General features: G+C 38.1%; 1 protein-coding gene across 1 annotated transcript in view; it reads right to left on the reverse strand.

Moving 5' to 3' along the window:
• PRDM5 (PR/SET domain 5) overlaps positions 1–14,056 on the reverse strand; it is a gene marked incomplete at both ends in the record, with an annotated part of 136,122 nt that overhangs the window by 38,417 nt on the left and 83,649 nt on the right. Inside the window, 2 exons of the mRNA XM_080931988.1 lie at positions 10,266–10,359; positions 12,804–12,964. Coding sequence (XP_080788114.1) covers positions 10,266–10,359; positions 12,804–12,964 — 255 coding nt within the window. The remainder of the gene's footprint in view (positions 1–10,265; positions 10,360–12,803; positions 12,965–14,056) is intronic.

Genomic DNA, 14,056 nt, shown 5'->3' on the forward strand with positions numbered 1-14,056 from the left:
CTGGTGGAATGAAAGGAAGCCACATGGTACACCATACCCTGTTCCAGCCTGACCCTCTCAAGTCACCTTGAACCTATCACAGCATGTCAGCATGTTGATGGCAAGTGCCTATACTAAACTCAGTAAGAACACTTACTCTTTTTGTTTGCAGTGATCTTAGAACTCAAGGCATGTATAAAAATAATGCCCTAAGATGGCAATAGAATCCTAAGAAACTGAGAAAAGTAAGTTATTATGCTCCTTAATGGTAAAAGGCCCTGAAGCAAGGACATCAGTGAATATCAACCATTTATTAAGGCTGCTACTCAGCAGCCAACATCTTGGTCCAATTTTTTTCCATAGTATAAAATTGGTAAAGTAAAATGTTTCAAGCTACTTCAATGTTTACATTCTTAAATTATTACATGGATTTAACTCAAGAAGTCAAACTGACACTGCTATTAGGACACTGGAAATACATTTGCTCATGTTACTCTATGCACTGAGTAAATGTAGTAAGGATGAGATCACTATGACCATAAATATTATAATGTAAACACAGTGATTATTACAATAAATTATAGTATTATACTTTGCTACAATTTTGTAGGTAAACAATGTGTTTCTAATTGTTTCTAATGATCTTAATAGAAAGGGAAATATTAATATATACATATACATATACATGTCTGAAGAGATGTTTGAATAAGGTAAGGTTAGATCATTTCTGGAAGTTCATTTTAATGATTTCATGTTCTGTAGTTGGTCACTTAGTATAGCTAAAAATAAAAATCTATGCCAGATTTCATAACTCATAAATATTTAAGAAAGTGATAGGGGAGAACACAAAGAAAACCTCACCTAAAACAATAAAGCCAGAGTCATATGTTCTCAAACAACCAATGGAAATAGGGTTGAACTACTTAAGTGAAAAAGATGGATTTCTTTGGGTCACACTGGTCTACCTTGTGTTTGGAATTTTAAAATAAAAATAGTTTCTGAAGAAACAATGACTTTATGAAATTCTTAAGAAAATGGATGTATCTTGAGAATATCATCCTGAGTGAGATAACCCAGTCACAAAAGAACAGACATAATATGCAGTCACTGATAATTGGATACTAACCCCAGAAAGCTCTGAACACCCCAGAAATAACTCACAGACTATTTGAAGTTCAAGAAAAGAAAAAGAGAAGAAAAAAAACATGCTTAATCCTTACACACCAAGAAAACTTTGACTAATTCCAGGTTACTTCCGGTTTTACATGTACTTTATGCTCATTGTAACTAGTAAGATCTGAATGTACACTATCAAACCTTTTAAAAAAAAAAAGCACTGACAAAAATGTATTCGTATACTTTTATGCAAAAATGCTTTAAATTTGTACATTTATCTTTGTTTTTTAAAATAAAGTTGTTCAATAAAAAAATAGTTTCTGAAGATGGAAATACTTTTTATGTGAAAAACGATCCTTTCAAGGTTATGAAAAAGTTCCGGTGGGGGAAACCACTCCTGAGACGGTTCCACATGGGTGAGTTTGGAATATGTGTGCTACATCAGAGCTCTATAAGAACTTTACACTCGTCTTCCACAAGGGCTCATGCATGGGATCATTTTACTTTTGAAGACTAAGGATATGGTTATAAAACACACACTGAATCATTCTCAGTGAGTGTCAAGTCCAATATATAACCCAATCATTTTTCAACTCTAGCATTTAATCTGTTAAATTTATGGAATAGCTAATAAATTAGAAGAACGGAGCTGAGAGATGAAATGCTATCCTGACAAGTGGGAACTGCTGGAGTTCATTCTTGGCACCTTGCTATGAACTGAAAATTTTTTTAACCTTCAGCCAAAAGAGCTATGAAACCCCACTGACCTTGCTGAACTCCACCTTGTTAATCTTAGAATGCCCCCATTAATCAAATCTGCTAGAATACTGGATCTAATGAGTCAAAGGACACATCTGAAGGAAAGACAGTAAGGTTCTATGACATTTAGTCCTTGGATGGTTACAAAGACATTCTTACTAATATGGGCAATAAAATGTTAAAACCAAATATGATATTCAACACATAAAAGACTTGAGCCACAAGAATGAAGCCAAACAGATCTTTGTCATTAACAAAACGAAATTCCTGCACTTTCTTCCTTAGAAGATGAGTTTTGTTTTACAGAATCTTCTAGAAGCTGAATCCTTCTTGTTAAGGAAGCAAGTGGGATTCACTGGAAAATAGGAAGAAGAAAGATGCTTGTACTCACTAACTTCCCACTTTGAAGTAGTAATAGTAAAGAGGTGGAACGAAACCCCAAAGTTATTGACTTACAAAACCTACGGAGGTAGGAAATGTAAGATAAAATAAGACGAGGGGGAGGAGGATGGGGGAGGAGGAGGAGGAAAGAAGCTAACGAATGAAGTTAACTATAATTAGGCAGGGAGGATACATACAGTGTGCTCTGTATCTCTCCAAGCTTCTATATAAATGGCCCTTCACTGTGATTAGTCTGAAGGAGCAAGATGTCTTAAGGCAGCCCTGGCGTAAGTGCTGCAGAAAGTCAGGGACCACTTTACAACAGCAGAGAACCGCATAGCACGTGCCAAGGTCTAAAATGCTCGGAGCTGTCAAAGCTCCACCCCCATTACAGCAACAGGCAATGAATATAGAATAGTGTCCCTAGTTACTGACGTGGTTTTCTTTCTAGAAATCAGCTATTGGTATGAAAATCATTAACCTTTTTCACTTAGTAGTTTTCCGTTTTGAAATTTTTCAGCCGGTTTTCTTTAAAATGGCTTTGATGAGCACCACAGTAGTGATGGGGTGAATAAGTAGTTATATCCCAGGTGCCTACACACAGAAGACCTTTTACAAGTAGTACCAGCAAGGAAGAATCACAAGCATATAAGTTTGGAAGAGTAAAAAACTCAAGAATTCATTTCTCCTATAAATCTGGATAAGCTATAACACTTCCCTGAACCTGAAGCAGGGGACAGGAACTGCAGAAAACAATACGGGGAATTGTTCTTGAGGGATGATTGTAAGAACAGCAGGGAAAGCACTAAGGAGTTGGCTTCACTGTAAGCAATGAAGAAAGCACTGGGGTGTGCAGTTCCTGGGATGTGTATTCTTATGACATATATGAAACTCTAGGAAAACAATTTGTCGCTCAAACCAAAAGTGATGTTAGAAAATTAGATGAAACACAGGCATGGTACTGGTATCTAATGATGTAAAGATAAATAAAGCTCTGGGATCAAACATTGTGGCCTAAGAGACTGCCAGTTTTCATGAAGAATGGAAGGGAAAAGGTGGGAAGGATGATGGAAATGCAGCTGATTAGTAGACTATTGTAGACAATTCACCTAACTGAGTCTCTGTAACTATTACTTACTTGGTGATAATTCATAATACTATATACTAGACAAAGACCACTCCATTTTTCCCCACGTCTTTTTTTTCTAGCCTGTGGTGTTAAATCTTGACATAATAAGTTATTATATGGACCTTAAAAATTGGGGTCTTTGGGTTAAAAAGCCATCTCAGTGCTTACGAACACGTAATACACAATCATGAGAACGAGAGTTCATGTCCCAGTGACCAAAGAATAAGCTGACACCTTGTGGGTCCCCCAGCTCTGAGGACACTGGAACTGTCTTATGACCTCTGTGAATGCACAAACATGTAGACCTGCTCACACATGGGCATACACTCAGACACAGAAACAGACACAGACAGATAAAGACACACAGAAACACACACACAGACACAGACACACTTAAATACATCTTTAAAAACTACATCTTAAAAAGTTTTTAAGTGCCGATAAAAAGACATTATTAATGAAAGTAAAAATGTAGTCAAGTCTCCTACTGGGCCCAAGTCAATAAAGAATCACTTAGAAAACCAAATCTGAATAAAATCCTTCTCAGCAGATAAGGTCATTTACTACCTACAAAGACATAAAGGACAAGTTTAAGTTTTGTGTGTTTGCCTTATATCATTCATAATTATACGTAGCTACTAGTTTTATAATATCTGAGCAAACATTTTAAACACAATGAATTAATTTGTTTGGAAAAGTACGTAGAAAGACAGAAAAACAGTGGCCGAACTCCAGGTATAATCCAACAACAATACAGCAATCCTTTAATTCTAAGCTGATCACAGGTATTTACCAAAAAAAAAAAAAAAAAAAAAAAAAAAAAAAGAAAAAAAAAAAGAAAAGAAAAGAAGGAAGGAAAGTTCTTCCGAAGACAGTGATTTATTGCCATATTCAAATAACAGTGTGCACACAAGCCAGGGGCAGAATGTCCAACCCCGCCGATATCTATTAACACAGACAGTTAACTCTAGGCACATAATTAACCTCCTGGCTTAGAGTTAAAAAAAAAAAAAAAAAAAAAAAAAAACAGAAAGAAAGAAACTCTTATAATCTCTTTCCTAATTTAGGAACCAATGGAATTTGTGTCACAGTCTGTGGGTCCCTTTGCTGAATGAGCTCCAGCTTCGCTGAGCCCAAGAAGCTATAAACTCACTGGAGCAAGTGCTCCCCGTTCCTGCTGACCGGCAGAGTAGCATCTCTATAGTCCCCCATCGGAAACTGGGTGATAAGTGTGAATTGAATTTGAGGTCTCCTACCTTGATGATCCATACTCTGGGTATGAACCAGATATTACATGATAAGATATAATAAATGATTTTGAAGTGGGAAAGGCTTTTTATGCATTGAGTTGTTTGGCCACAGGTGAGACTGCAGACCGGCACATTTCCAGTTAAGATCACTATTCTCAAACTGGTGTATCAAGAAGAAAATATCGCCAAATAGAATACCTGCTAAGTTCAAGAATAACAGTAGATGGCACACCTGTAAGTACCAATATTCTCTACAATTCTTCTAATAAGAAAAACAACAAACATAAAAGAAAAGAAAACTTTAAAGTGGGCAGTCCTAGCCAGAATCCGTCACAGTAAGTTTGGGAATAGTTGGCTAAGTATTTCCTCTTCCTTTCCTTAACCTGTAACCTGTGGATACCAGTGAACTGGATCTTGAACATGTGACTTTAGAGTCAGCTTCCCACCAGCTACAGGACAAAGCAATTGGAATGATAATGAGGAAAGCAAAGGACTTGGAAATGGGTGTGGGAATTGATTAGAACAAAAAGCTCTGTACTTCTTCCCAATTGTAGGCAATCTCTGAACAAAGAAGGTTCTTCTGTTACCCCCATAAACACTCTCAAAGTTTCCTTTGTTTTGTTTTCTTTCACTCACATTGTCAAAGGGTGTTATCAAGTATACTTAAATGAAAATTCAGACAGACACAGATTTTAAGGTGGCAAGAACTTATAGACTTCTAAACAAACTACATTTTCAAAGTGGTTTTTGGAGGTTTAGTGATTTTGATTTTGGAGAATCAGCATCTACAATTCAGGATTCAAACCACATTTTTTAACTGAATTATATCAACATTTATTTAAAACTTTTAATTGGAAATATAGCCATTTAAAATGCAATTTGTTAAATTTAACACATAAATTTTAATTATGTTTAGTATGATGTCAAATTCTTTATCAGCATTCAACACAGATGTTTACAGAGAATCCTAACATATACCAAATTTAAAATTTTGATAAAATTGGAAGAATAAGAGCTTGAAAATTCTTTCTTTCTTTTTTGAAAATTCTTGTAAACTGCTGTAAAGAAACAGAAACTAAATAAAGTGATGATATAAGAAATCAGATCCCATTCAGTAAGATTTGTCACCTAATATTCAATGAATAAAACTCATCTGACTTTGGAAAAGGAATCTTAATTTTGGTGCCAGTGTGACAATGGTATTTTCAAGACAATGCTTATGGTAACTGTTGGGTCCAAATTCCCCCTCCCCATGTCAGTCCACAATGTCTGAAGTGACAGCCTGGGCTCAGCTCAAGCTGGACTCCTGAGTCAACAGAAGGATGACTAGTAGGTTAAACACAAAGCCTAAAGTCAGCATCCCTCAGAAACTTGTGACACAGGTTTCCATCTGTTCTCAAAATGGCAAAATGGCTGCCCGTGCATTCCCAGGGATCCCTAAGACCATTTCATACAAGGTCAGGAACACTCTCCTTACAGAGTTATTTCATGATCTTCTTTTTGACATTTACATGAATGGTGAGAAGGTACCATGGGAAAACTGTAGATTTACTGATACAGATCTGAGCAATGGTCTCAAACTATACCAGCCACTACACTCACCATACACACTAGAAATAAAGGCTGTTTCCACATGGAAATATGCTCCTGAGATACAAAATGATTGATTGTGTGAAACCTAAACCTAATCATTGAGTATCTATCACCTTTGAATATGGACGAGGAGCTCTTGCAACGCATGTGCTAGTGGAGTCAGAAAGCCCCTGCTTAAAGCAGAAGGACTTACCACAAAGAGTGGAGAATAGTTTTTTTTTTTTCAATATACAAGGAAAGAAAGGAGGCAGAAATGACACTGTAGCAAGCAATATTGCTTACAAAATCTCAGAAGATAAACAGGCATGTGAAGGGAACTTCTGCATGGATAGGCGGGTGAGCTCCAGTGGCATTAAGAGACGTGGAGATCTGCAGGACTCAAAAAGATGTTTTCCAAATGACCTGTGCATCCTGTTACTGAATAGTGACATAGTGAAGGGTTCATGCCAAACACAACACAGACGAATGTACTTTAAAGTGACAGAACAGAAAAGGGTCACGGAAGTAATTTCAGGTTGCACGCGACAGTAATCCTTTTCTAAAAGTCTAGAAGGAAATAATAGCCCCAATTATTTGATCAAGATTATTAAAATACTCAGGAGGACTGCTGCATATTCTGCAACCCCAGCTACACATCCCAGGATAAATGAAGAAACAGATATTAAAACGTAGCTGTCTCTTCAGAAACCAGACACTCAAGTCAGACAATCTCTTCCTTCTTGCTAATGGCTTGTGGTTGCAAAAACAGTTAGTTCCTATAAAAGCATGTGAACCTGGAATGAACTTCCTATGGCATTTTCAACAAACAAATATTTTTACATTTTCTGATAAGGCACATTGCCTAAATTGCTAATGAGGTCAACAGCTGTAGAAACAAGCACTCCCTAGGGCCCTCCAGAACTGTCAAGCATAAGGAATTGAGGCAGCAGTGTGTACCCAGTATGTGCTCAGTGTGTGCCTAGTCAAGCACCACACCCATAGAACTGTGTGTGCCCACTCTGATCAGGCTCCATGTCACTGGGGTGCTATGGCTTCACTGAACACCCATCAGCACATGAAACTCTTCACAGCTGGTAAGCCCTAAGGCCACCAGACATTGCAAAACATCATACAGCGGGATGGGATGAATCACATTATTCCACAGAGAAAAATAAAAACGAAGGCAGGGAAAAACATAATTTGGCAAAACCACAAACAGTAGGAGCTCAGCTGCTCTTCTGACTGAGCACAAAATACCCACAGAAGTCAGTAAGCCTGATGTTAGCTCTTGGGGGTAAGTGGATGCTCAGCTTTTGAGGATCCGACAAAATCCTGTTTATTCACACATGGAAGAGAAACCCATCAAGATTGTTGCAGCAACCAGCCACCAGCCAGACATCCTCAGCTCTGCCATACTGCTCCAAACATTCTGTAGGTTATCTCTGAAGAGATTTGTTGTTTAAAGAAGACAAAGCAGGGTTGGAAAGGGGTCTATGAAAGGGTCTGAGTGTAAACAAAAAAATATGGTGATAAGAAAATAACCACCCAATTAAGCAGCTATGCAATTATTTGCACAAACACACACTTACTCTACTTCTTTTCTTTTCCTTAAATGTCTCTTAAAAAATACAAGAAAATTTATTTATCTTCACAAATGCATACATTTGCTCACCATGTTTCAATGTGGCCCAGAATCAGATACATCCAATGCAATGAGAATTTTTAGAATTTTCTCTCTTTATATATTAAAATATATTTTTATATAAATATGCTTATTTATTTATAAATAAGAAATATACCATATATTTATATATTTATTAATTTATATATACTTACTTCATAGATTTATTTATGTATGATGTATATATTTACACATATTTATTTATATGTATACTTGTATACAAATATATATTTGCTTACATATTTACATGTAACATCTTACATAAATATAAATATTTATTTATATATATTTTGTATATATTTATATATTATTTCTATTATATTAATACAAATATTAATACAAATATGAGATCTTATAAGACAATAGGACAAGCATGACATATTGATACTTTATTACATAAAAATCTTGAACTTCAAGATAACACTTAGATCATTCAAAGTAATGGTAACATAAGTAATTTATGCTTCACTGCTGTTCACACTCCCACAAGCAAAGTCAGAGGAAAGTGCATGACATTCACACGGATGGAGTCATTAGGAATATTCAAGTTCTATTTGATTGGATCTGTCTTCCCTGTGCTAGAACCTATGACGTAATGTATTCTGAACTGTCTAAGTGTCTACTGTTGAACACATGACTCCAAGACTCATTCAGTCACACAAGCATGTCGTTGAGATTATTTACTGTGGGTATATTACTCTGATAGGTAGACATAACTCACTTTCCCTGTAAATTTCCTGCTCCCCTTTTATCTACAAATAATACTGGGCTACATCTACACAGACATACAAGCTGGGACAACTTACCCAAAGTGGCACAGTAATGACAGCCAAAGAGAGGGCAGTTTTTCACTGTTGCCATTACCAGACTCATCTCCACATGGCCCCAGTTAGGCAGTGGGAGAGATGACCAAGAACATCCAAGCTCCCCACTAGAGCATCCTTGTTCCCCACTAGAGCATCCTTGTTCCCCACTAGAGCATCCATGTTCCTAACTAGAGCATCCGTGCTCCCCACTAGAGCATCTGTGCTCCCCACTAGAGCATCCTTGTTTCCCACTAGAACATCCATGTTCCTAACTAGAGCATCCGTGCTCCCCACTAGAGCATCCGTGCTCCCCACTAGAGCATCCATGTTCCTAACTAGAACATCCGTGCTCCCCACTAGAGCATCCTTGTTCCCCACTAGAGCATCCTTGTTCCCCACTAGAGCATCCATGTTCCTAACTAGAGCATCCGTGCTCCCCACTAGAGCATCCGCGCTCCCCACTAGATCATCCGTGCTCCCCACTAGAGCTAGCCATGCCTTGCTTCAGAGGGAATGGGCACTGTGCATGATTACACCTGTTCCCAGTGTCTCTTCTGCTCTTTCCCTTTGGCTTCTGTCAGCTTTTTGCCACCCTCTAATTGTTTCACCCACCTTGAACTCTGTCCAAAAGCCTTGCTCTCACTAGATAACATCTTAGGCATCCACATGGTTTATACACAGTGCTTAGTTTGTGACTGATTATGTGTGTCATTTACAAGTGACTATTTGAAGGCCCTAAATTAAGTGCATATATTTTAGCTTTCTTTACCCACAAACTTTTCAAATTATGCTATAATGTCCTTTCCTTCATGAAGGAAACAGCACCAACTCTTTGATCTACTTGAAGTAATATTTCTTCATCCACAAACAGTTACTACTCTAGACACTGTACCATGTGCTGGAAACATGACTTTTTTTAAGTCACATATTATGGCCTTTGAGCAAAAAGCTTTAGCTACATAATTAAATGTATTTTGCTTAGTGGAAAGATAACTCACAGGAGAGTAAAATGATTTAGAAAGCAGAAAAAGTATATAACTCATTTTGTTTACCCATAGAGAAACTGCAGTCAAGTTTCTTTCAGGAATATTTAACTATTCACCATGATCCAGTGGTCACATTCTCTTTCACTGGAGAAATTGCAGAGGAAAAGTAAGAGAAAGGAGTGTGGGCTTCTGGGCCCCTTATGATTCAGTGCACACTACAGTTTCCTCATAGCAGGTTAAGTAAAACCTGACAGAATTTGCTCAGAAAGGCAGGCACTTTTGAAATTAAGAAAGACAACTTTTGGTATAAGTTACAGGTGGATGAAGAGGAGGTTTTCTGTCCCCATAAAAAGTGAGGCTGTTAGTACCTGCTCTGTCCAACAAAATCCTGTATTTCACACTTACATTTCAACTGAAAATTTAAGTCTTTACACCTGAGTATTTTCTTCAACTTTGAAGAAAGTTGTACAACTGAAATTCTTCTCGAGTGAAGAACTGTTTTGACAGTCCTTCTGAGAAGGCTGACTGGTTTGGGAACTCTCTGACAACGCTGCTCTCTGTCCAAACACTGACCTCCAGTCTTTCACCCCCGGTCACTCTTCATACCTGTGTGGCTCCGGATGTGAACTCTCAGGGTCCCACTGCTGGCAAATTTCTGGCCACAATATGGGCAGACTTTCTCCTTTTCTCCTGTGTGTGTCTACACAGGAATAAAAATGGTTCATGATAAATACAAAGGCTTTGGTAAAGATGATTTAGTACCTCTGTCAATAGTAAATCTGTATTTTCCGGGATTATGTTTCATTAAAATGATTTAATGTCACAATGTGACTTTAAACAATTTATCATGTATAATCCCATGGGTTCAAAGACCGCTTAGAAGCATGCATTAGTGTTAATTTGAAAATAATTCTGCAGTTTACTGCTTAAGGCTTTATGTAGTCCTTGTCTAACTAAACATGATTAAGTTATATAAAACCAGTGCGTGGAGCAAAACCACATAATCAAAATGGGGCCAGAGCGGCCCTTGACGGCTGCCAAGAGACATTTTCTTTGAATCAGTTTCCAAATTCTTTGTGCATATTTCACTCTTTAGGGCAGAACTGATCTCAAGAAAGTCGTCTTTACCTATGCTATGCTTTACAAGATAGATTTTTACTGAAAATAGAAAGCATATACATCTAGCAGGTGTTAACAGAACATTCAGTTGGATAGAGAATTTCTGCCCTCCACATATTTATTTTGCAGGGATAATTATACCAGAGAGAGAGAGAGAGAGAGAGAGAGAGAGAGAGAGAGAGAGAGAGAGAGAGAGAGAGAGAGAGATGACTAGGGCTGGAATACAACCCTGTGCTAGGATGCTTGTCTACCATGCAGGAGGCTCTGAGTTCTATCACCAGCCACCAAATAAACAAGCTAACTAATGAAATTGCAAAACCAAACTGCTGACAGCTCTAGAAAGTGTATGTTAAGGCCTCAGAGAGGCAACAGGAGACTAATTTTTCCACCAATATAAACAAAAGAGTAAAAACAAAAACAAAACCCATCATTCCAGCGAATGAGCAGTCAGAGCTCTCTGTGAAGTTATCAGGGATCTTGAAACTTAGAACAAAGAAAAGCTGGGGGATGAGCTCTGGTGCAGGAACCAACAGGATGCAATTCTTCAGGTTTCTGCGTGTTCTTTATGTGGCTTTGACAATATTTTGCAATAGTAGCCCCAAAACTAGTAAAAGCAGGTGGTGTCTGATACTAGCTGGTTGTGAGCGGCAATTAGTTGTTTCGAGGGTTTCTTAGGGACTCAGTGAATCCCGCGGAGGAAGTGTAGGAAGGGCTGTAGGAGAAAAGTCAAGGAAGCCACAAGAAAACCCACAGAATTCATAAACCTCAACTGACAGGGGTTCACTGAGACTGATCCAATAATCTAGGAGCCTGCCTAGCCCTCCTCTAGGTCTTGTGCATAAATGTTATAGTAGTGCAGTTTGGTGTCATGAGGGCCTCCTAACAGAGGAAAGGGGCTGTTTCTGACACTTTTGCCTATCTTGGGGACCCTTGCTGGGCTGCCTGCCTCATCCAGCCTTAATATGAGGGAAGGTACCTCGTCTTACTGTAACTTAATATGCTGCCTTTGGTTGAAGTTTCTGAGAGGCCAGCCCTTTTCTGAAGGGAAACAGGAGTGGGTGGGGAGGGGAGAGGTGGCTGTGAGGGACTGGGAGGAGGGAGGGGAAACTGTAATGGGGAAAGAGTTGTCTAGGGAGTTAGTGATGAAGATCTCAATGAATATGTGTAATGGCTTTTCCAGATTGTCAAATCATGAATCCTTTGACACAAACCAGCGATGGATTCAAATCTGATAGCCTTATTAGTGAGGAAAGGTAGGAGGTGGGGCCTTGCTCTAGAGTGTCACTAGGGGGTTGTCCTTAGGAATATATTTTGCCCAGGCTTTTCCTGTATTTTCCCTTCCTTCCTCCTGTCCACATGGAGGTGAACAGGTTTTAGGCTCCACTTGCTTTCACCATTTTGGAATCTTTAACTGTCAATCATAAAATAGCTTTGCTATTTTAAAGAGATTTTAAATGCATTTATTATAATGCTGTAAAATTTATTTCCGAAATACAAAAGTAAACTCAATTTGCTCGATGTATTGATATTACAAAAAGAAATACAAAAAGAAAATCTCAAAATCAGGAATGAAACTGTTTCATGTGAACAGAATCTTAATCTGCAAACTCTAGTTCAGTATCAGGGAATCCTCTGTGCCCTGGGCTTTCTCAAAACACTAAATTAATTCCATTAAGAACAACTTACCTGAGGTGCTATTCATGTATTCACACGAAACCATCCCTATCAAGAAAAGATTTTTGAAAAATCGACAGTCTTACTGAGTATTTCCCAAGTCTACCTATCAGCAAATCTAAGGGTTGCACATAATATACATGTAATGTTGATGTGTCATTTCATGGGGAATAATGACTATTCCGAAAATCCGAGAAAATGGTCATTTCTTGGATAGTCTGTGTAATCATATATTAGTCATTGTCAGCAAGCATGTCATAAAGAAATAGAAATTGGCGTGTGATCATCAGTACCTATGCCCATAATCTTTGCCCTTACAGTGCGGTCTGTATTGCCAAAGTCCCCACTTACCTTCTTGTGACTCCTCAGCACTGAAGGGGTAACGAAGGCCTTACTGCACAGTTCACACCGGTACTTCTTGTGCCTCTCATGGACCACCTGGACATGAACATTTAGCGTGTCCTTCCTCTTAAACGTGGCGTCGCAATGATGACACTTGAAGGTCCTCTCGCCTTAGAATACAAGTCAACAGTCAAGCCACACCACCAGATTTCACATCTCATTGTCCTAAAATATCAGAATTTCCTAATTCTCATGTGTTGCTTCTATCACATTCTCTGCCTTCTTTGTATCAGAATTTTTTCAACCTTAGCACCCGGAAGCTAGCCAAAGACCTGCCTTTGGTGTTTCAGTGCACAAGGAAAGAAGCAGACAAATTGCTGACATTTCAGTCCATGGAAAAGATGTGTGTCTGCAATAACAGCCTTCATGCTTGATGTTAAACTAGCTGTAATGTTGACACCATGTGAAACAAGACCCACTCATGCCTGTCTGCACCTTACGTTGCTTTCTTGGCCCTTAACTTTTGGACTTTCACTTTCCTGTCCAGATACCACAGTGTAGCTTCAGAAATCTTCATCTAGGGTTGCCCACCATCATTTTAGCTACAGAGCACACAGTGTAGCCTCACAAGCCACGTCAGTCCTTTCTCTACAGGTGCTGAGAACCAAGAAGATGCACTGAAAGTATCAGATCACTGGTGTTACAAATTCCTTGCAGTTATTTGAAATAAACTTTTATTTTTCCCAAGAAGAAATTCCTGAGTTTGCCAAAATAAGGCACATAAGTCTTAAAGAGATGAATGAATATGACTTATATAAACTATTCTAAAATTTATCCATATGTTAAGTTATCTTAAATAATAACTCCTCCTGTGGTACGACAAATTTCACTCTTTAATTACAAAGTTGTTCTTTATGAGGAAGTGAAAAGTTAGGCTGAACAATTTACAGAGATGCAGTGACTGAACTAGACTGAAAATACAGTCCTATCTTCCTACAGGAAGCAGCTTTCCTTTCTCATGATCACCACCAACATGTGCAAACATTAAGATCTCAAATTAGAAACTTAGCTGAACAGAGAAATTTATTTCTAAGTCACTGTCATGTACAACCAATTGACACAGTACCTTGTATTTGGAATGCAATATTCAAACAGCAAGGAGCTTTACCAGACAATTTATTAAAAGATGGGTGTCTGTAACATAACAAAAATTTTACCCCTCCAAATAAGCACAGAATCTGAAATTTTACATGAAGGCAATA

This window comes from Micromys minutus, assembly GCF_963924665.1.
Source record: "Micromys minutus genome assembly, chromosome: 18".
Classification (NCBI taxonomy): domain Eukaryota; kingdom Metazoa; phylum Chordata; class Mammalia; order Rodentia; family Muridae; genus Micromys; species Micromys minutus.